This window comes from Leopardus geoffroyi, chromosome X (assembly GCF_018350155.1).
Source record: "Leopardus geoffroyi isolate Oge1 chromosome X, O.geoffroyi_Oge1_pat1.0, whole genome shotgun sequence".
NCBI lineage: Eukaryota > Metazoa > Chordata > Mammalia > Carnivora > Felidae > Leopardus > Leopardus geoffroyi.
Window position 1 is genome coordinate 122,157,128 of NC_059343.1, and position 22,600 is coordinate 122,179,727.

At 43.7% G+C, this 22,600-nt stretch overlaps 1 protein-coding gene across 21 annotated transcripts in view; it reads left to right on the forward strand.

The window, feature by feature from the left end:
* Positions 1 to 21,498, forward strand: part of FMR1 (FMRP translational regulator 1) — a 50,509-nt gene extending 29,011 nt beyond the window's left edge. For 4 of the 21 annotated variants that reach the window (XM_045472982.1, XM_045472986.1, XM_045472989.1 and 1 more), the window contains 4 exons: positions 1,419 to 1,614; positions 3,156 to 3,338; positions 4,047 to 4,129; positions 6,742 to 9,153. In XM_045472982.1, coding sequence (XP_045328938.1) covers positions 1,419 to 1,614; positions 3,156 to 3,338; positions 4,047 to 4,129; positions 6,742 to 6,903 — 624 coding nt within the window. In that variant the 3' untranslated portion in view covers positions 6,904 to 9,153. Of the gene's footprint in view, positions 1 to 1,418; positions 1,615 to 2,336; positions 3,339 to 4,046; positions 4,130 to 6,741; positions 9,154 to 17,399 lie in introns of those variants that run through there. The other 17 variants (XM_045472992.1, XM_045472996.1, XM_045472985.1 and 14 more) reach the window with 10 other exon arrangements.
* The last annotated feature ends 1,102 nt before the right edge of the window (positions 21,499 to 22,600 follow it).

Here is a 22,600-nt window from a genome sequence, read left to right on the forward strand (position 1 = left end):
TGTAATCTGTTGTATGTGTTTCTTCATATTCTTAGCTTACAGAATTCCAATGACCTGGAGAGTTAGGGTTGCATTGTAACCAATCCCTTGTTCTTTTGACTAATGTTCTTTTTTAGATCTTTTTACTTACTCTTCACAATTGAATATCTTTGGTTATCAGCAGCTGTCCTGTTGCCATTCTTTCCATCACCAGATCTTCCCTTGATTGGGCCTGGCATCTCTCACCAAAAGGTGACTGCTTTGCCCCAGTGGGATAACCTGGACCACCATTCTGTTTTGCAAGATACACCCACCCATTCCATGAGCTATAACTATACTCTTGGAGTAAGCCACTCACGCAGTCTCTCCTTTGCTCAGGTCCTTTGTAAAACAGAAATTCTGGTTCAGAGCACAGATCAAACTATCTGCCCTTTCCTTTCCAGAAGCTTCCACAAGCAAGATTAAGAACTTAGCTTAACACAGGGGCTTATCCAGTGACTGTCCACGTAGACAGTCCCTGTGATGGCCTGTGCTTTACTCAGACACCCGGTATCACTAGAGTTATGGATCCAGTTCCCTAAAGCCAGTAAAGGAGATGTGTATGGGTAGATTGAAGGACAAGGGTTAGAATTGGGACTTTATCTGGATATGACAGAACCCAGCATATCCGAAGCACTGTGTGTAATGGTCTGTCAGTGGACCCCGGGTGTATATTTTGATCAACATCAATACTGTTCATTGTACTCGTTCTAGCAGAGCTGCAGTCTTTAAGAGGTTTCAAGGCATGATGTTAAGACCTAACTTGTTTGGTCAGCTCTTAAATAGTTGTCCCCCCGCCCACCATATAAGGCATGTGAGCATTTTTCAGTTCATTGGAAATAACTTTTCCTTAATTGTACAATTGCATCCAAAGATGTACCATAGGATATTTTCTTTGAAAGCAGACGATAGCTCAAACTCAGTGCTTCATAAATTAAGATATTAACTGGCAAATATATTTCAATTAAGATTGTTTACAGTGTGTGATTTTTAAGGTTAGCTGGGTAAGCCTTAACTGTCATTTGCCTGTATTTTAGAGTTGCTTTATTCGATATCCTGTCATCAAGAAGTCCCCAAACTAGCGTATCTGTGCCTTAAGAGATTCTATTGGATTATAGCGCCAAATCAAACAACGTCAAATTCTATTCAGTAGAATTTTAATGCTGAGTATTTTTGTTGTATCTCTAATCATGGTCATCAATAATCTGTTATCTATAGTAATTTTTCTTTGTAAGGAGACCATTCAATTTCCTGATAATTCTGTGTAACAGTGTTTACTATAAATTTAGAGCTGAAATTGAAATATTTCCAGTATATTTTTTTATCTGATGAAAAGGAGAAAGGTATTATTAAGTAAAATGTCAAATTATTTTTACTGTTATCTTGTATATTTTAAATAGGAAGTAGACCAGTTGCGTTTGGAGAGATTACAAATTGATGAGCAGTTGCGACAGATTGGAGCTAGTTCTAGACCACCACCAAATCGTACAGATAAGGAAAAAGGCTATGTGACTGATGATGGTCAAGGAATGGGTCGAGGTAGTAGACCTTACAGAAATAGGGGGCACGGCAGACGCGGTCCTGGATATACTTCAGGTACAAACTAAGCATTTTACTCAGTAACTTTATCTGTTCCTAGACTTAATAGCTGCTAATCTCTAATATTCATTAGAACCCCATTATAACGGTTTCTCACTACATGGTTTCCAATTCACAGTGGGTCAAATTGTGTTGCAAGAGACCTAGACTTAAAAACTGATGATACCACACACAGTTTACAGGGCAGGTGTGAGTTCTGTCCACGTTCTGACCGGGGATAAATCTGCTTTAAGCCCTTGTGTGTTGATGACTTTCTTAAGGCCTTTCCTGATTTTATTACTGTATAGCCAAAATTTTTTTCATTTGTGTGCTGTGGCTCATTTTTTGTCAGGCATGTGCTGGTCATACTTGCTGGATGGACTGTGTAAATCAGGGCTCTGCATCCTATGGCTCATAAGGTGATTTTGAGTGTCATGGCCAAAGTCAGCCCTAGGCACAGTCAAGAAGCAGGCAAAGTTTCTCTTTGCCTTCCCAGCTCTTCTGTCAGTGCTTCTTTCTTCTCTCCCAGTACCTTTCACTGAACAACACTGTCCCCACCTGCCAGTGCCTACTGTCTTTCTTGCTCAACTGTGTATCTACTATGTAACTTGCTAATAATGGTATAAGGTATAATCCATCTCACAAATATTTGCATTTCAAAAAGGAACTCTTTAAGATGGAAAAGCCTTCAAGATCCACAGGAAAGAAGCTATAATGGTGAAGCTATAATTGGTCATTAGCTCCAACAGAGGAAGAGAGAGAGGTAGTAGAGTTGATATTCTGGAGTGGGGGAGAGAGACACCTACTCCTAAGGCCAACCTTGAACCTAACCCTTAACCCCTCTCCCAACAGTGTGTTCTTTTTGCTGTTGGAGTCCCACCTCACCGTGGAGCTCTTTTCCCCCACTCCCATCCCCTATATCATTAACCCACCCCTCATGCATAATGAGTTTATCTTAATAATGCCTTTATTAATGATAAATTATTCCAGTGGGAGTGGGAGGGAAGGTTGTGGACCAGGTGAGCACATCCCCCTTGAGCTAAGTTCAATCCCTGATTCCACAAAAGACCCTTCCCTGAGACAGTTGCCATGGTGGTCTTTGCCACCCTCTCAGAGGTGAGCAAAATGTATGCATTCCCCTCTGTCCCTGGGCCAAACCTTGTTAAAAGGAACTCTCTTTATAGAGGTTTTGTTTATCAAGGTATTGCATTTAACTGTTGTAGACAACTTTTCCTCCAGAGAGCGCAGATGTTTAAAGGAGCACAGCTGTTTAATGATGTGGCATACTCAGGTTTGAACTTAGATGGTTAATAAAATACCTTTTATTCTTCTTAACGAGAACCAAAAATGTTTAAAACCAAAATTACGTCAAACATTGTGAAACCCTTCATTTTGAATTTAAGATAATTTGTTTTACAAAATGGAAGGTGATAATACTCTTTGGGCTTATAAATTTGGGAAGAGTATTGGATTACCCCTGAAACGTCTCTGGAAGCTTCTGTTAACCTAACTTTTTTTTTTAAGTCGGACAACGGTATATAACTTTTAACTCTCGATAGGAACTAATTCTGAAGCATCAAATGCTTCTGAAACAGAATCTGACCACAGAGATGAACTCAGTGATTGGTCATTAGCTCCAACAGAGGAAGAGAGGGAGAACTTTCTGCGCAGAGGAGACGGTCGACGGCGTGGTGGTGGAGGAAGAGGACAGGGAGGAAGAGGACGCGGAGGTGGCTTCAAAGGTACAGAGGTTTCCATTTCCTTTCTTGTAATTTTTTTTCATTTATTTATTTTGAGAGGGAGACGCGGCCAGGGTGGGGCAGAGAGAAAGAGGGAGAAAGGATCCCAAGCAGGCTCCACGCTGTCAGCATAGAGCCTGATGTGGAGCTCAACCCACGAACTACAAGATCATGACCTGAGCTGAAACCAAGTCAGACGCTCAACTGATGGAGCCACCCAGACTCCTCGGTTTTCATTTCTTAATAAATAAAGGTGAATTGTCACAACTGTCTGAAGTTCTGTGAGAAATCTTGCTGATTCAAGGATATGTTACTGAAACCCCATTTCTCCTGTTTTGTACTGGTCACCTGACGAAAGGCTCAGCGGTGATCGACAGAACATTAGACAGCCTTCCTATGGCTTGTGTGGAATAAATATATGAACAAACACTGGTAACTAGTTCAGCTTCTTTGGGGATTCTACACATAACATCTGATCGTTAGCACAGGTTGACCAATAACACAGTGGATGCAGAATTGTAATGCCTTTGAAATATCGTCTCCTGGCTAGCATGCTAGATTTCTAAGCATTGTGTGGCTGGAATCACTAGGTTGTTGATTATATATTTTCGATTCTGGGGTCTGAATAAGTTGAGAACATAGGGATAAAGAACTTCAATATAAGCATGCCAAAGTCAGTAACTGTTGATCCTTTTGAAAATGACCCTATAGGAAACGACGATCACTCCCGAACTGATAATCGCCCGCGTAATCCAAGAGAGGCTAAAGGAAGAACAGGAGATGGATCCCTCCAGGTAAAGCTGTGCGTCTCTTTACCTCTAAATTATTTGAATTGCTGCAGTTTGACATGTAGAAGTTGGTTTTGCTTGATTTTTAAACATGTTCAAAAGTTGCAATACTGGTACACGTGAAGTATTTTCCTTTCAACATCACAACTGTGGGCAATCTTAGATCTTTGTGACAAGTGTTCAAAGAAGATTTCTCTAGAGAATATGCAGTCTTAAGCATTTGTGAAGACTTTGAGAGCCCATTAGAACCACATTACCACATTGGTGGTTCCTCCCAATTCCCCTGAGCAAAGGAACATCCTGGAATGTAATGAGAGAGAAAACTGAGCAAGCCCTGTGGATCCCTCCTCCCCTGAGGTGCAGGGCTAGGGGGTCCTCTCTAGAAAGTGAGGAAAAGAAGGTGTCTGTCTCCTAGCTAATAATCGTGACAGACAGGGCTGATCATGTTCAGCTAGTACATGCTGAATCTGTCAGCTGCTTGTTCATAGCCAGCCTCTATCCTGAGAATCCCACCTCAGTGGGTCATCACCTACACTGAACCCATTGTTAAATTTTTAAAATTACCCGAGCTTGTCTCGCACTGTTCCTGAGTGCTTTGTGTGCATGTTATCTCCTTTAATCTTACAGCAGCCCCCTGAGGTAGTTTCATTTGTCTATTCTATAGGCGAGTAAACTTGAAGCTTAGAAAGATTCAGTCCTTTGCCAAGAGGTCCCATAGTTAGCGTACAGTGGAGTGATATTTGAACCCTGGTGTCTCATTTCCAGAACCCATATTCTCCTCTACTTCTTTAACTCCTAATTCATCTTTTTTTTTTTTTTTTAAGTTTGTTTATTTATTTTGAGAGAGACTGAGACAGCACCCAGCAGGGTAAGGGCAGAGAGAGAGGGAGAGAGAAAACCCCAAGCAGGCTCTGCACTGTCAGCACAGAACCTGACGTCAGGCATGAACTCAATGAACCGTGGGATCGTGACCTGAGCCGAAACCGAGAGTCGGATGCTCAACTGACTGAGCCACTCAGATGCCCACTTTAACTCTTAATTCTTAATCCAAGTAGTTACGGTTCCTTATTGACTACGGATTGGTTTGGGACCAACACCCAAAATTAGTGAGATGCTTTTTAACAGCAGAAACTTCATGACAGAATAAGACCTAAGTAGGTGTTAACTATTGGCAAGTACTTAAGGAGCAGCGTAGAAAAGACCTTAGGCCTAGATAAAGAGGTTGCTGGAATAGTGTACATACATGGGCTTTACAAAGATGTCAGGCATTTATGTGCCAGTCTTGTCATTACCCACTTAAAGTGACATGTTGGATGAAGTTGGTAATCTGATCATACTAGTTAAAAAGGGTGCATATTCATAATTATACTTCAGAGTAAAACAGAGCATCAAATAAAAAGGTTGCATTTTTGTGTAGGGGAATAGATCCAAATCAAAGTAAACCCTTGACAACCAAACACTTCAAAATATACACTGAGGGACGCCTGGGTGGCTCAGTTGGTTAAGCGTCTGACTTCGGCTCGGGTCATGATCTCACGGTTTGTGGGTTCGAGCCCGGAGTTGGGCTCTCTGCTGTCAGCACAGAGCCTGCTTGGGATGCTCTGTCTTCCTCTCTCTGCCCCTCCCCAATGCTCGAGTGTGCGCGTGTGCTCGCTCGCTCACATGCACGCGCTCTCTCTTTCTCTCTCATAAATAAACATTAAAAAAATACACACCGTAACCAACAGTTAAATGCACTTTGAAATTACGGCAAGCCATTCTGACATATGTAGCATTTGCACTTGAAACAGATCGATATTTCTAGTATTTTAAGCCCATTGGTCAATATTATCTTCTTTTTATACAGCATCTGGAATTCTGTTAGCAGTGTTTTAAGTGTTCCGTGTTGCTACTTAAACTGTTATATAAATCTTAGAATATCATTTCTAAATTACCTTCCTCTTTACACGCATCTTGGGAGTCCAGTCCTTCCACGCGTTAGTGTTATCAGATTTCCCTGTACCGTTACTATTCTTCAGACAGAATTCAAATTGTACAGTCATCTGCCCTGCCTTACTGAACAAGCTATAAGAAACCAACACAGATTTTTCTACTGTAAGACAGTGGGAGCCTCAGTAGAGAAAGTTGATCAGACCCATGGTAGATAATTAAGGTGTAAACCAAGGCTAGTTACCACCTTCGTCGAGTTCTGTCCTTGGTAAAGGTGAAATAGGAAGGCATCAATTTGTGTCCCTCTTGGGGTTCCACAAACCCATTCTTTTGAACTCTGGTATTATAAGTATGTATTATCGTAATTGGTAATAGTAATTCATTTTAATTATTTCTTTCTCACTGTTTTCTTCTGCTTAGAAGAAGACATGGTAGGATTGTGAGTTTTTGTCTAACTTTGGATGCAGTGAGATGACCAGTGTGTTCCAGTTAAAGAAGAAGAGTGTTTTAAAATCGTAAACTAAATAAAGCTCCTACCTGACCTTAATTTCTTGCACTTCTTCTATTCTCACCCACATTTCCCCTTTTAACACGTGGAACTTACACTTCAGGCTTAAATTTCTTGTCAGGCCAATTACAGATTACAATAGGATATGGTCTGTGTATATAACAACTATAACTTGTTTTAGATCAGAGTTGACTGCAATAATGAAAGGAGTGTCCACACTAAAACATTACAGAATACCTCCAGTGAAGGTAATCGGCTGCGCACGGGTAAAGACCGTAACCAGAAGAAGGAAAAGCCAGACAACGTGGATGGTCAGCAACCGCTTGTGAATGGAGTACCCTAAACTGCATCATTCTGAAGTTACATTTCCTATACCATTTCCATAACTCTTATTCCATATTAGAAAACTTTGTTAGGCCAAAGACAAATAGTAGGCAAGATGGCACAGGGCATGAAATGAACACAAATTCTGTTAAGAATCTTATTTTTTTTTTTTTTGGTATTGGCCATAAGCAACAATTTCCAGATTTGCACAAAAAGATACCTTGAAATTTTGAAACATTGCTTTTAAGTACACTTCAGCACTTCAGGGCAGGATTTTAGTTTGGTTTATTTTTTAAAGTACTGAGCAGTGATATTTTTTTTTGTTAATTTGGACCATTTTCCTGCATTGGGTGAGAACTCGCCAGTACATTTCAGTTTTTCAGAATAAATAGCTTTTTTGGTAATCACTTCCGTTTTCAATCTCCTATAGAAGTCCATGAAATACTATGTCATTTCATGTCCTGTGTCAGTTTATGTTTGGTCCACTTTTCCAGTATTTTAGTGGACCCTGAGATGTGTGTGATGTGACGTTTGTCATTTTCATTAGCAAAAAAAAAAAAAAAAAAAAAAAAAAAAAAAAAAGTTGTATGATCTGTGCCTTTTTTATATCTTGGCAGGTAGGAATATTATATTTGGATGCAGAGTTCAGGGAAGATAAGTTGGAAACACTAAATGTTAAAGATGTAGCAAACCCTGTCAAACATTAGTACTTTATAGAAGAATGCATGCTTTCCATATTTTTTTCCTTACAGAAACATCAGGTTAGGCAGTATAAAGAATAGAACTTGTTTCTGTTTTTGTTTTGTTGCACTGAAGTTTGACAAATAGTGTTATTGAGAGGGATGTGTAATTTTTCTGTATAGACAGGAGAAGAAATAACTATCTTTTCATTTGAGAGGCTAAAATGTTTTCAGCTAGGAACAAATCTTCCTGGTCGAAAGGTAGTAGGATATGCCTGCTCTTTGGCCTGATGACCAATTTTACCTTAGCCTTTTTTATTTTGTCCTCCCCAAGTTTTGTGAAGTTTTTCATATTTTAATTTCAAGCTTATTTGGGGGAGATAGGAAGGTCATTTTCATGTGTGCATAATAATCCTGTGAAGTACAGGTACTTTGTCTAAGAAACATTGGAAGCAGGTTAAATGTTTGTAAACTTTGAGATATTAGGTCTAATGTATAAGAGGATTTGGAAAGCAGACTAGAATTGGTTAACAAATACTTTTCTTTAGTTTTTTTTTTCTTTTGTTTTTTGATGTGTTGGGTTTTGGTTGTTTTTGAGTCATTTTTATGAATGAAATTTACTGAGGAAAAATACGTGAAGGACCTTCACTCTTAAGATGTTATATTTTTCTTAAAAAATAACTCCAAGTAGGGGTACCACTGAATCTGTACAGAGCCGTGCAAACCGAAGTTCTGCCTCTGATGTCTTTTGTGAGTTTGTTTCTTTGAATTTTCATTTTACAGTTACTTTTCCTTGCATACAAATAAGCATATAAAATGGCAACAAACTGCACATGAGTTCAAGAATATTAAAAAGTCTTTTAAAAGTATTGCCAAACATTAATGTTGATTTTTAGTTATTTATTCTGGGAATGTATAGTATTTGAAAACAGAAATTGGTACCTTGCACACATCATCTGTAAGCTGTTTGGTTTAAAATACTGTAGATAATTAACCAAGGTAGAATGACCTTGTAATGTAACTGCTCTTGGGCAATATTCTCTGTACATATTAGCGACAACAGATTGGATTTTATGTTGACATTTGTTTGGTTATAGTGCAATATATTTTGTATGCAAGCAGTTTCAATAAAGTTTGATCTTCCTCTGCTAAATTGATGTTGATGCAATCCTTACAAATGATTGCTTTTAAAATTTTAAGATAGGAAAAGAAATCTATAGAAAGTGTTGTTACAAAATGTAACTGTTACCACTGGAAGTTTCACATGTCATAGGAAGTTAGCTGTTCTCTACCAACATTCAAGAACTTGATCTTGTTCAATAAGGTGGAAAAAAAATCAAAATGGTACAAAAGCACATTGTGCCATTACAATATGCACTAAGTCTCTTTTTTTACAAAGGCTGAATTCAGCAAGGCGCTAACTTGCTTAAATGTGAATTAACTAACTTCTATAACTGTAATTTGATTCACATGTTTTCAAATGGAGTTGGAGTTGATTCGTATTACAATATTTGTGTGCTAAACGTGTATGTTTTTCAGTTCTAAGTCCTGATGTTTTTAAAATCTTATTAAAGTTTCAAAAATCTGAAGATTGTTTATCTAGATGTAAATTTTTATTAAAAAGTTGCACTTATGAAAAAGCAAAAAATTAGTCTGACAGATGTTTGCTCCTGGTCTTAAATTTCTAAATATAACAAAACTTAGCACTGTCGGGGCGGGGGGAGTTATTTATCATGCAAAGCATATATGCCTTGCAAATAATGTTTTATGTGCCCTTAAAAGGCAGAAGCATGGCTATTGGAAAATGGTTCTCCATATTCCCAGTTAAAGATTTCAACACATTAATTACATAGGGTACCACCAAACCATATTAAACACATACTCCTGTCTGTGCACGCATAAATATATCCTTCCATTTGGGAAATACTAAATGTGTCTATGTCGTTTAAGAAAGAAAGCAAAACTTTGGATGTCAGTATCTCCATAATAAATGACAGGTTTGTAGGTAGAATGTGCCTGAATTGGCTATTATGGTCACTTCAAAAAACTGGCACAACCTAGAAAATAGGGTAGAAATGGAGAGGTGATAGAGTCAAATCCAAAAATGATTTAATAATGCAGGACAGTGCCTACAGTGATGTCCTGCCTCTCCCCCTCACCCCCCGCTCCCCTCTGAAAAATCTTGGTTTTCTGCCTCTCTGGTTCTCTGCTACCTGTGCTGCCCAGTTCTGGGCTCTTCCAGGGCCAGAAGAGCTGAACACAGTACATTAGATGTGGTGTAGGCATAAACAATCCATGAGTGATTTCGTTGGGATTTTCTGGTTTCACCGTGGTTTTCAGTGCTACCTTATGAATAGCCTGTTTACGGCATCAGCCTTGAGACTCAACTTGGCTCACTCAGGCATTTCTCTCATCTGGTCATGATCTTAGAGCTCCTGGTGGGTAGCAGTACAGTGCCCTTTAGAGTCAGTATATTGACTTGATCCCTGTTGAGTCCATTTGTCCCTCATGCCTCCGGTAACCAGTTATTTTGAAATCGCCATTAGCAGATGCTAGTCTTAATTGCTCAGAAGGCTTAACAGGTACCAGCATTTAAATCTTGAACATCTTTTCCACTGTATGTTTGTTTCGGACTGTTTAAAAATTTTATTTGGGGCTATTTAGAAATTTTCTCTGCCATTTCTTTCTGAGAACTTGCCATGAAGAAATGGGGAAATCCTTTTTTTTTTTATGCTAAGGAATTTTGTTCATGGGAGAGGCATTAAAACTTTGCAAGTTGCACCTGCTAAATGATTAAAGCGTAAGCTTCAAAATTTAGTGCTTGAAGGTTTTCCCACCAATTTGTGTATACCATACACTGGATTGCAGGGATAGGTTGAAAATTGGGAGGAAGACTGAGTGTCAACAGAATATGATTACACAGAATCCTGGGAATTGGGGCGTGTGATGATCATTCAGTGTAGTTTGGAACTTGGATGGCTTATGTGGAGAGGAAAAAAATTCCAGTGTTACTTCTTCAGGTATAAAGTCACTTTCGTAAATACTCAGGGCGTCTTTGTCAGATTTTCCTGGAAATCAAAACCTGTAAGATACTGCATCAAAGAACAGAGTATGTGTACATGATAGAAATGGACATAGGCAGTTATTCTGTGGAAAAGGGAATTGCTGGATAGATTCCACACTTAATCAGGGCATAGACTAACTCTGTGATAACTGAGTAAGCCATTTCATCTTCATGTTTCAGTTTTTCCGTGGGTTAAGTAAATGGTTGCTAAGGTATCCCAGCAGCAAAGTTGTACATGCATTAATACGTATTTGTGTTTTATATGGAGAAAGCTACAGAGAGTCAGTGGTAATGAACCACCCACCAGATTTCATCTGGTTCTCATTAAATAGTTCCTGAGTAATTACTATATAGCAGGCATTTCACAGGCTTCTTGGGGATACAGGAATAATTTCTCGGACCTTCAAGAAGCTCACTGTCAAGTGGGAGAGCTTGAATGAATGGGCAGTTTCAGCATATGGTACATTAAGTGCTAAAATGCACAGCCCAAGGTGGGAGCACATAGGGGGACCTGCCCAAATTGGGGTGGTGTGGAGCCTTAGTAAAGAGCTTCTCAGGTGAAGTGAAATCTTTTTATTTTTATTTTTTTAAATTTACATCCAAGTTAGCATATAGTGCAACAATGATTTCAGGAGCAGATTCCTTAATGCCCCTTACCCATTTAGCCCATCCCCCCTCCCACAACCCCTCCAATATATATACTACATCTTCTTTATCCATTCATCCATCCATGGACATTTGGGCTCTTTCCATACTTTGGCTATTGTTGATAGTGCTGCATAAACATGGGGGTGCATGTGTCCCTTCGAAACGGCACACCTGTATCCCTTGGATAAATACCTAGTAGTGTAATTGCTGGGTCATAGGGTAGTTCTATTTTTATTTTCTGAGGAACCTCCATCCTGTTTTCCAGAGTGGCTGCACCAGCTTGCATTCCCACCAGCAGTGCAAAAGAGATCCTCTTTCTTCGCATATCCTTTTCCTCGCCAATATCTGTTGTTGCCTGAGTTGAGAATGTTAGCCATTCTGACAGGTGTGAGGTGGTATCTGACTGTGGTTTTGATTTGTATTTCCCTGATGATGAGTGATGTTGAGCATTTTGAAGTGAAATCTTCCTTAAAACAGATTGGAGGAGGAGTTAGCCAGATATAAGGGTGCTGTGGGCATTAATCTAGGCATGAGAAAGTCTGTGTTCGGAAAGCTTCCAAGAGTTCTGTGTGGCTAGGACACAGAATTTGAGGGAGAGAGAGGTGAGACGAGGTATTGTCAGGGACGCTTGTGATGCCACGTTAGAGGTTGGACTTTAGGGAGCCTTGGAAGAGTCTTAAATGTTCAGATTTCCACTTGAAGTGTGGGACAGACAGGATTGCCCCATGACTCCGGAAGCCCCTGCCAAGTTCCCTTGTAACCAGCTAGCGGGAGGGACTGGGCCCAAATAACTTCCAGGAGGCTCCTCTGCCCCACAGCCCAAATCCAGCTTCCCACAAGGTCACGGGCGCTAGCGGTGTGTGTTCCCAGACACCTCCCCTGACAGCTGGCAGTTTTAAGCCCCGATTTGATCCTCTGCAGACAAAGCCATTATCAGGCTTGCCCTGTGAAAGGGTAGACTCCCAGAGAAGAAATAACCTTCCCCCGGAGTACAGCCCCAAGGTGCAGCCAGCAACGCCATGACCTTTACATGTCACTGCAACAGAAAATGGGCATCCGTGTGCCTCTTCTGGCTGGTAATTTTCCCTTCGTAAAACTTCTTCCTTCTGCGTGGTGTTGTGCCGTGTGCCTTCACCCGCTGTTTCACAGATGGTGCCCGGCATGAGGCAAACACCACTTATTCCAGCTCTGGCTTTTTGGAAACTGCAAAAGGGATCATCTCAGCCATACCCGGATAGAGACAACCTTCCCAGGGCTAGCAGTGGGAAGCCTGGCTGAGCAGAAAGCACTGGTGAACGTGGCATTGCCGTGCTCACTTACGGCCGTTCCGTGTGCCTCACGGGCCCTGCAAAGTCCTCCGTGCAGGGCGGTTTGAAACCATTTGGTTCCTCTGCACTCCCAAGGCCGCCAGCCCCGTGAGCCAGAAGAAGAAAGAAATCGGGGGGAAAGAGCCCTTGGCTCCATATGCCATTAGAATAGTTGGTGAGGCATCTGACTCTGGTTTCCACTCAGGTCGTGATCTCGCGGATCGTGGGTTCCAGCCCCATGTCCCGCTCCGTGCTGACAGTGCAGAACCTGCTTTGGGTTCTCTCTCTGCCCCTCCCCTGTGCGTTCTCGTTTCTCTCCCTCTTATACTATTTTAACAAAAAGAATAGTAGATGCAATCTGACCTCCTAGATGTGACACCTGTCACTGTGCAGTGTACCACCCAGGGGCCTGTGGGGGGTGGGCCTGAGGTACACTGACAGGCAAATGGACTTGTGCCAACAGTCATCCCTTGAGGCTTGTGCCGCTTACGTGGTGAAGAAGCTGCACCCATGCGGTAAGTGACACTGAGTGGCCAGCATTTGGGGTTTACCGCAGGATTCCCTTTTGCCGAGTGAATTGGCTGGTCTGACCGATGGGGAGAGAGCAAGCGTGCCTGCCCTGTGCTTGAATCGGATGCTCATAGAAATCAGTTTCACACAGCCACAAGGAGGAGACATTCCTGAGGCGCTAAATGCAAAGTGAGACCCCTGCTGAGGTCACAGGGCTTTGAGGCGCTTTGCTATCCTAGCATGGTTATATGAAAACCCTGGGCACCCGGCATAACTGGTGACCAAATGACTTTAATTCAGGGAGTGCTGGAAAAGCTGGTGGCGTCTTACCCCAGGAAGACCTCCCTAATTTTACTCCTGCCAGGGATAGTCCTCTGGGGTCTGAAGTAGGCCCCATCCAAAGCGGGGGAGATGAGATAAGGGGCCCTGAAGGGGCCCCAGGTCTCAGCAAAAGTGGAAAGGCAGGAGAAGAGCACTCTTTTCAGAGGCTTCCTCAGGCTGCTTGTGATGGCTCTGGGTCTGGATCAAAGGGGTCCCTAGATAAGGACATAGATGAGAAAAGCAGAGGCTAGTGGGCTGATAAGTAACCCACATCACTCTGAGGAGGTTGCAGAGAGAACCTGGGGAGGCGTGCAGCAAACAGTAACTGATCTGAGATCGGGCATTAAAGAGGACCCTATGGAGTAGAGAGCTGATGCAAGGAGGTCCTGGGTGGGGGGATTCCTTTTGGAGATGCAGGCCATTCGTTTTCCCCACTGGCTGGCTAGCAAATCTGCAAAGCCTCTCATGCGTGTCCTTGGAGAAGCCTCCAGAGGACGACGCTAAGTGGTGAGTCCCATCTTCATGCGGCTGAAAGAGACTTTCAAAGACTCCCCATCTCCCACAGGCCTCTGTGCCACCCCAGAGACTGATTTCCTAGTCCAACTGCTCGAGGACCCTTCAATTCAGATTTGAGTTCATTCAAAAGCAAACTTGGCCCCGGGCCCGGTCCTCTGCCCTCTTCAAGGGGATTGTTGAATTTCTGTCCTGGTCCAGGTAGCGCGGAGCAGAGGTATGGGGAGGATTCAGCAGACAGGGACCTACCAGACACTGGAGGCCGAGGATAATTGTTTTGGGACCGGATAAGGGCACGGTAAATGAATTTCCCCGGCAGGATTTAAGATTGGTTGCACTTACAGCCAAGAGACTCAGCCACAATCCCTGCAGATGCCACCGGTCCCTTTGTCGCCCTGCATAATAGGTATGGGTATGCTGGTGTGCCGACCCGCAGAGTGGGTGTGAGTACTGCCATCTTTCCGCGTGAAGGCAGGACCTCTCGTATCCCAAAGCCTGCCAGGATCGTGCAGTTGAAAGAGTATCACATATCACTAGGTGAGAAAGAAAACACAAGGCTTCTCCATTGCCAGGAGGGAGCGGGAGGCCACACTGTCTTCCAATTCCCAGCCCTCTCTAGCCAGTGAGGAAATCCAGTGTCGGTGGCCGCTGATTGCAGATCGTTGTGGTCTTAATAGCGGCCACCATGGCACTCAAAGCATCTGATATGCCAACGGGTGGCTGAACTGAGTGTGGCCATTGCTGGCAATCGGTGTGTGGCCTTAGAGCTGCACTGTCCAGGTCTCTGGCCACTAGCCACATGTGGCAGCTTCGTTGAGTGCTTGAAACATTGCTGGTCTGAATTGAGAGGTTCTGTTCGGTGTAAAATATACAATGGATTTTGAAGACTTAGTCTGAAAATTATCTTACTAATTTTTTATATTTAAATACTGAATTGTTAATATTTTGGATCTATTGGGCTAACTAAACTATCTCCCTAACATTAGTTATACCTGTCTCTTTTTATTTTTAGTTTTATTTTTTTGAGTTTATTTATTTATTTTGAGAGAGAGAGCAAATAGCGTAGGGGCAGAGAGAGGAGAGAGAATCCCAAGCAGGCTCCGCACTGGCAGCACAGAGCCCGACTCTGGGCTCCCAACTCACCAACTGTGAGATTATGACCTGAGCCGAAATCAAGAGTCCGATGCTTAACCAACTGAGCCACCCAGGCACCCTTCTTTTTATTTTTAAAAATAGGACTACTAGAGGGGCGCCTGGGTGGCTCGGTTGGGTGTCCAACTCGTGATTTCAGTTCAGGTCATGACCTCACAGTTCATGGATTGGAGCCCCACATCAGACTCTCCCCTGGCAGTGCAAAGCCTGCTTGGGATTCTCCGTCTCCCTCTCTCTCTGCCCCTCCCCCACTTGTGTGCACATGCTCTCTCTCTCTCTCAAAATAAATATATAAACATTTCAAAAATAAATAAATAAAAATTAAAATAGGACTACTAGAAAACTTTAAATTACATATGTGGCTCATTATTTTTGGACGGGATGCCTTAGACATTGCGAATATCCTCTTCTCCAGATCTCTCTAGGAAGAAGGGAAGTTATTTTGCTTTTACCTGGCAGAGCATGAAGTTTGCCTTTACTGTCCTGCCTCAGGTATTTTGAACTTCCCCAGTAATACTTAAAAATTGCAATATATCAGTAATGAGTTGGGCAGGTCCGTTCCATTATATGGATGAGTTTTTTACGGTGGCCCTCACAGCTCTCTATGCATGCTCTCTAAGCACAGCTGTTCACAGGTGGCAAGGCCTTAAGTGAGGACGGAGACCGGGACCAGGCCACTTGAGTGAGCAGCTTGGGGGCTTGAGCGGCTTTCCAAAGAGCTATTCCACAGCCTAATAAGGAACAACTGTTGGCCTTGCAAACAGTAGCAACGCAAAAGGAGCCCTTATCACCTGTTTGGCCCCTTTGGGTATTAGAAACAGCACATCCTGCACCCAGGAATGTTATTTCAGAACCTGTACTAAGCCATCAGACTGGGAGCCAAATTACATTGGAGACCCCTTGCAGTAAAGCCACAGAAGCAATACAGGCAGCACTAAAACAGTACCTGCCCTTACCCCACCCCCAACTCATTCTGATTCCATAGAGTTTTAAGTATCTGTGGCCTGTCTTACATCTGATGCCCCTGGCAGTAAGACTCTGCCAATATATATAGATGGGTCATCTCTCCACTACTGAATGGTCCGTGCCTTTTGAATGACAGTTATTGGGTCTGGTGGAGACAAATTGTCTCACTGAAGAAAAAAAGTGTGATTCTAAACTCCAACATTCCCATCCTGTGATGGGCTGTCACTACACCAAATTCCATCAGATTAGGGGCATCAGCGAAGGTCCAGTGGGGAAAATAGAAATCACAGCGGTGCTTTTAACAGAAAATTTAATATAGAGCATGGTTAAGCAGACATTAAAGGACTGAAAATTCAAAACAGTACCATTAAGGTGACACAGAGGCGGGGTCTGTAGGCCTGGGGGAAGGAGATGAGGCTCAAAGGAAAGGCCCACAGAATTGAAACCCAGACCTCTAGGAATGGGTGCTGTTGGTTGGTTCTGGAACCTTGGTAACTCACCGGAAGACCCCCATGGGGCTGGGACCTAGAGCACTGAGGAGGGAGTGCCAGCCAACTGGTTGACGCTGGTGTCTCTGAGGAGACGTGATGATACCGGTTCTGAGAGAGGAGGGAAATCTGGAAATGGAATTCAGCTGCTGCTAGTGGAGCAAGCCGTTCCTGCCAGAGGGAAGACCCATGAACCGTGGGCTTCCAGTCTCCCTCTAGAGCCTCTTATCGGCCGAACCTAATAGGCAGTACTGGCAACAGAGAAATGTGGTGTGCAGGGCCCCGGCCCCGGCCCCGGCCCCAGCCCCAGGCTCACGGAGCAGAGCAGAGCAGAGGACGGAAGGATAGTTTGGAACTGAAAGACAGTAGCTCAATGATCGCTAAAGTACAACAAGCTGAAAAAAATGTGAAATGGAAATGATACATCTGATTGGGGGTTAAACCAACTCAAGAATAGGTGGCCACCCACTCGATAGGTACTGAGATGCTCCCATTATCTGCTTTGCCCGAGTTACTGGCTTCATAGAGGCCTCCATTTTGAGACTTGGTACCATCCAAGGAGACGTGTTTCGCTGATGGCTGAACAAGTTCAGGAAAATACTAAGCCATCGGTTATAGTGACAGTAAGTGTGGACCACCCATGGCATTAGTTGCTCTGCACAATGGGTGGACCTAGAAAGCACTGCTTTCAATGAATTCTCTTCAATGAATGGAATATACCTTTTCATAGACTTACAGGCTGTGGCTCATGGCCTCACTCTAGTCAGGCCATTAGGCGACCCAGGATGAGACTGGTAAAGTCATACCCGATGAAAAATACAAATCACCCACAAGCTCAATAAGTCACATATGTATTTGTCTCCTAGGAAGGGCCACATCCCGAGAAAAGCAAAGCATCTGCATGAAGTACGTCAACTGAGCCCGTGAGACATCAGTCAAATCCGTGATGACCTACCAGATCTATGTCCAGACCCACCACAGTAACAAAACCACCATGAAGGGCTTTCATTTGCCTTACAAAGAAGCTACTGGCACTCCCAGAGCCTGCACACCCTGGCAGCTTCGTAAGCATTTAATTCAGGGTGAACTCGGTCATGCTGCAGAAGACAGGACTGACTCATGCTGGAAGATACATCCCATAGGAACTCCTGCCCTTACATCGTTTGAACATGCTCTCTAGGTATAAGGTTGCATTTCACATCCTCCAGTCAGATAGCCTTCATGGATTTAAGGCTGTGACAGACTACCTTTGCCACATGCCAGAGAAGGTCAAGAGAGACTTCAGACCATGATGCGGATCTGACATTTAAGATAGAAGAGGAAGGAAGGAGGGTTGGGTAGGAAGGATCTTAGACTGTGATACAGTTCCAAACAAGCTTCAACCAGGCTGATGGGAAGTTCTTGAGCCAAAGTCACCTGTTCCGGGGATTCTTCCACTCGTAGGAATGGATCTGCATTAGTACCTCCACTGTGCTCAATTATTGGCTGGAAATTGTCTACAGGAAACATGACCTTGGCACAAACAGCAGTGGCTCCAGAAGGGTAGCAACTGGGGCTGTCAGGCAATTATGCTCGCCACAACAGATTGAAGTGGCATACTTGTGGTGGCACCACACTACATAATAATAACCGCCCCCCTTTTTTTAGACCTGCATTGACCGCAGTGAGTAGCTGGAAAGTTTTTACTGAAGAGATCCTGGAAATGTCGATGAATACAAATTTGAAACGGGATCCGGTATCCTTTCCCACTGGGGAGACAGCTTTGACACTGGGTTTGTCACATACCTCTTCAAGCTCAGGACACTCCTGTGGTTCTTATCCTCATGCAATAAGTCCCCTTTACACTGTAGCCATCTTCCTTGATTTCAAGAGATCGCCTTTGGTAAGGGAATCGTTAGCCCTGGGTCTGTCTGGAGCTTTTCACTCCAGGATGTAAAATAAGGCCTGGTTCTTTCCTGAGGGGAGTTCATGGACCCCAACTGGTTGGGCGTGGACAGGTCCAACCCTGGGAAGCAAGTAGAAGATCGAGGGGCAAAGTACTTCTCTTTTCCTAGTCCAGATATGGACAGACTACACCTGTCTGCGGCAGTGATCACAGCGCCAACTATCACAACACTAGATATGTCACCCCCAATTTGATTTGGCTATGAGGGATCTTACCAGCCCCTCACTATCAAGCAAGGCCTCTGCTGTTACTTCTACCGGGCCAGGGGACTCAGCCACTCTTTGCCTCAGCTTTCTATACACATGTGTCCATGGCCTGTGATGTCCTTGCTAAATGGGTGCAGAGATTCACCTTGGACCCAACTCAAAGCAGCATTTGTGTTCTTCTCACCCACTGTCGAGACTACTTTTTCTGTGTAGTAAGACAGCCTCCCTTTCTCTCCCCTGCCTCCTGTTTGGATCCAGGGTTACCTGCTTCCTGAGAATAGCCATGCAACCCTTCAGTAATCAAAGATCCACTGGGCACAGGCTATATATGCCCAGCTTCTGGTGCCATTAGCAGGATCTACCTGGGGGCCTTGGGGGCACAGTTTATCACCACCTTACATGGGTTGTCCTCCCACCAAGAGGTGTTTCTAAGGCTCACCTGAGGAGATTACCAATGAGTTAGCTGGGGTTTCGCTCCTAAAGAGATTCTTGATTCCCTATCTCTGTTTGTGTTGGATACCTGCATAACTTTGTGTTATTTACTGACTAGGCAGTGTGCACTGTGGCCGCCAGCTCCTGCTGTTTCTGGCTGAATACCTCAATGCAAGTGAAGCTGTCCAACATTAACTATAGGAGCTAGCCACAGGGCTCTAAACCACCGCCTCCCATCTAAGGCCTCCAGTTCTCATGCTGAACTTTGTATTATTATTTAGGACCCTCTTCATTTTACAACGTCTTCTTTGCCACTGTCACCAACTCCAGAAACCCCACTGACAAATCCAGTTGGTTTCTGGGCCCAATGGGAAGGCAGGTTTCACTGTGGGATAATGACAGAACATGAGATCGCATGCTCATCTTGCTAACACTTAGGCTCGTAAGTTATCCCAATCAAACCTATTCTTGTGCCCGTTGTACATGACTCGTGCTTTCTTTCACTCACCTTCCAAAGATGGATTAAAGGGAACAAGACTAGGGGCAGGGAGGCCAGGCTGTTGGAATAATGAGCCAACGCAGTGACAGTGAGAATGGAGATGGTAGGATCCCTAGCATAGTTAGGAGATAGGATCAGTGAGACTTGGTGTTTATCATGTGTGGGGAAAGAGAAAGGGAGGAAACTAGGGTTATGATTCACACAGTTTGGGCTTCATAGTTTTAGAGGAATGAGGATTTATTCATTCAACTAATGTTGTTTAAACATACGCCATGAGTCAAGCCGTGTATTTGATGCAGGAGATGCAGAAGAAAAAGACACTGGGAAAAGAAAAATCAGCATAAAATAATAGATAATTACAGGAACAAATGGATATCGTGCCTCCTCATATGATGCACTGAGAAGGGCACAATTCATTCAGTGGTGTTCCTGTTTACAAAATTACTAAGCTTCATCTAATAATGTGGAAACATCAGACAAGCTCAAACTGATGGACACGTTACAAAATAAAAGGCTCGTACTTGTCACCATTATTGAGGTCACAAAGGACAAAGAAATACTGAGGCACTGTTTCCGATCAAAGCATACTAAAAAGACATGACAGTTAAGCGCAACATGTGGTCCTGCACTGGATCTTGAACCAGAAAATACTGTCATCTTCTGTTACAAAGGACATTATTGGGAAACTGGGCTATGAATAGGGTCTGCAGATTACATAATAGGACAATGCTACTTTCCCATTTCTTATCATTGTACTGTGATTGTATAAGAGAGTGTTCTTGTTTTTAGGAAATACAGGAAGTATTTAGGAGCAAAGGGGTAAGGTATGAACTGAAAGAAGTTTCAAGCAGCAGCACAGCGGCTAAGCACGCTTGGACTCTGAGGTTAGACTGCGGGAGTTCTAGTTCCAGCACCGTTGTTTACTACCCATGAGGCTTTGGGCAAGTTACTGAACATTCCTAGAGATGGCGTGAGAGTGAAAGGAGCACATGTAAAGCACTCAGACCTGTGTCTGGCACGTATGCATAATCAATGCTGGCTGCATTTAAGCTATTTTGCCTCTGTCCTGTAACTACAGAGAGAAATGGGGCCTGGCTCCCTAGTTCAAGGAGCCGCGGTCTAGTGGAAGAAATAAGAAGGTTAACAGATAAAAACAAATGCATGCAGTGCGTGTTCTGCTAGGGATTTGAGCGGAGGGTAACTGAGGCTGGGCAACGAATTCTGCAGGAGGAAGTCAGGAGAAGTTTCACAGGGGGGCTTGTGGTTTGAAACGGATCACCAGGGGCGAACAAAGAGTTTGGCAAGGATGCGCTTTTCCCACTTTTGTCAGGCCAAGGGCCTCATCGGTGCAAAAGCAGAGAGTTGTGGAAAGGGCATTATGTACTAGGGTGTGGTGTGGGTGATGTGGAAGGGCCAGCACTGACTGCCAGTCAGTTGACACAGGTTCAGATCCCAGCTTCAATAGCACCTGCAGCCTCGCACAAATCACACAATCTCTCCGAGCCTCAGTTTCCCCGAAATAGGGAGATATTAACATTCACCTTGGGCCTGTTAGGAGGATTAATGTCATGTGCTTAGCACAGTACCCCGTACATAAAGGATAGCTGTTAGTATTAATGCTAGTGTTAGGCATTTCTAGGGTTCACCACCTTTCCTGACTCCTCCTTCCCTCCGGGCACAAGCCTCCTCTGAGTGAAGGCCGGCCCTGTTACTTCCTTTGGCCGCTGAGGTGAAAGCAGAAAGATACGTGTCCTTTCTGGGCTGAAGCGTTGAAGAGCCAGGATGCTGTGATTCTCCACGCTCTGTTCCCCTGACACACTGTTACCCGTGTTGGGCACGTAGTGTGAGCAGGCAATAAACCTTTGTTCTTTAAGGTACCACAACTTTGGCATCTTGTTATCTTTAGCCATCCTCATAAACCTTGAAGGATCAGACTTTTCGAGACCCTTTGGTGTTCCATGCCAATTCCAGTTAGGGGAAAATAGGCATTCTCGGTGGACCACCTTGGTGCCGGGATGATAAAAATGGATAGAAGATCCAGAAGCATGTGTGTTTAACAGGAGAACTGAAACTCAGTGTAAACAAAGAAAACTCATCCTATCTTGCAAAAGCTCAAACAGTGAGTGGGGGAGGTGTTTCACATTCACGCACCATAGGATTAGTGGTGTTGTGACCTGATCTTATAGGAAAGTTTCAGAAGGGTAGATATAAGCTGGTCCGTCAGGAAAAGTCTCATGAAGAAGTGATATTTAAGCCGAGGCGCAAAGGAAGAAGAGCACAGGATGGAAAAGCATGTGCAAAGGCGGCAGACAGCATCGGGCGTCTGGGCAAGTTAGGTGTGGTCCTAACGTGAAGGAAAAAGTACAACAGCTGAGGCCGGGGTGGCCAGCGAGGTGCGGAGCAGGTGAGCGCTCAGGAACCATGAACCAAGGAAAGGAATTATGGGTTGTCAGACAATAAGCAGCTGTTGAAAGGTTTACTAAGCAGGAGAGCGACACGATCCTCTTTCTGTCTCTACAAGTACACAGTGGTCACAGTGTGGCAAATGGATCGGCGCGGGCAAGACTACAGGTAAGAGAGACGAGTTGAGACTATCCAGGAGTCCAGACGTGACGAGGGGGAAGCAGTGGAAACAAGAGCATTGTGGATCTGTACCATGAAAAATGCGTACAAGGTACAGATTTATTTTAAGGAATTGACTCCTGTGATTGTGGGAGCCGGCCAGTTCAAAATTCATAGGGCAAGGCCAGCAGGGTGAAAATTCAGGCCGGAGTTGATGTTGCCATCTTGAGGCAGAATTTCTTCTTCAGAGACACTTCAAATTCGCTCTCAGTGTCTTCCGACTAACTGAATAAGGTTCACCCAGATTATTGAGGGTAATGTCCTTGACCAAAAGTCAATTGACCGTAGATGCTAACCCACAGTTATGAAGTACGTCCACAGTGACACCTAGACTAGCGCTTGATGGAATAACTGGGTTCTATA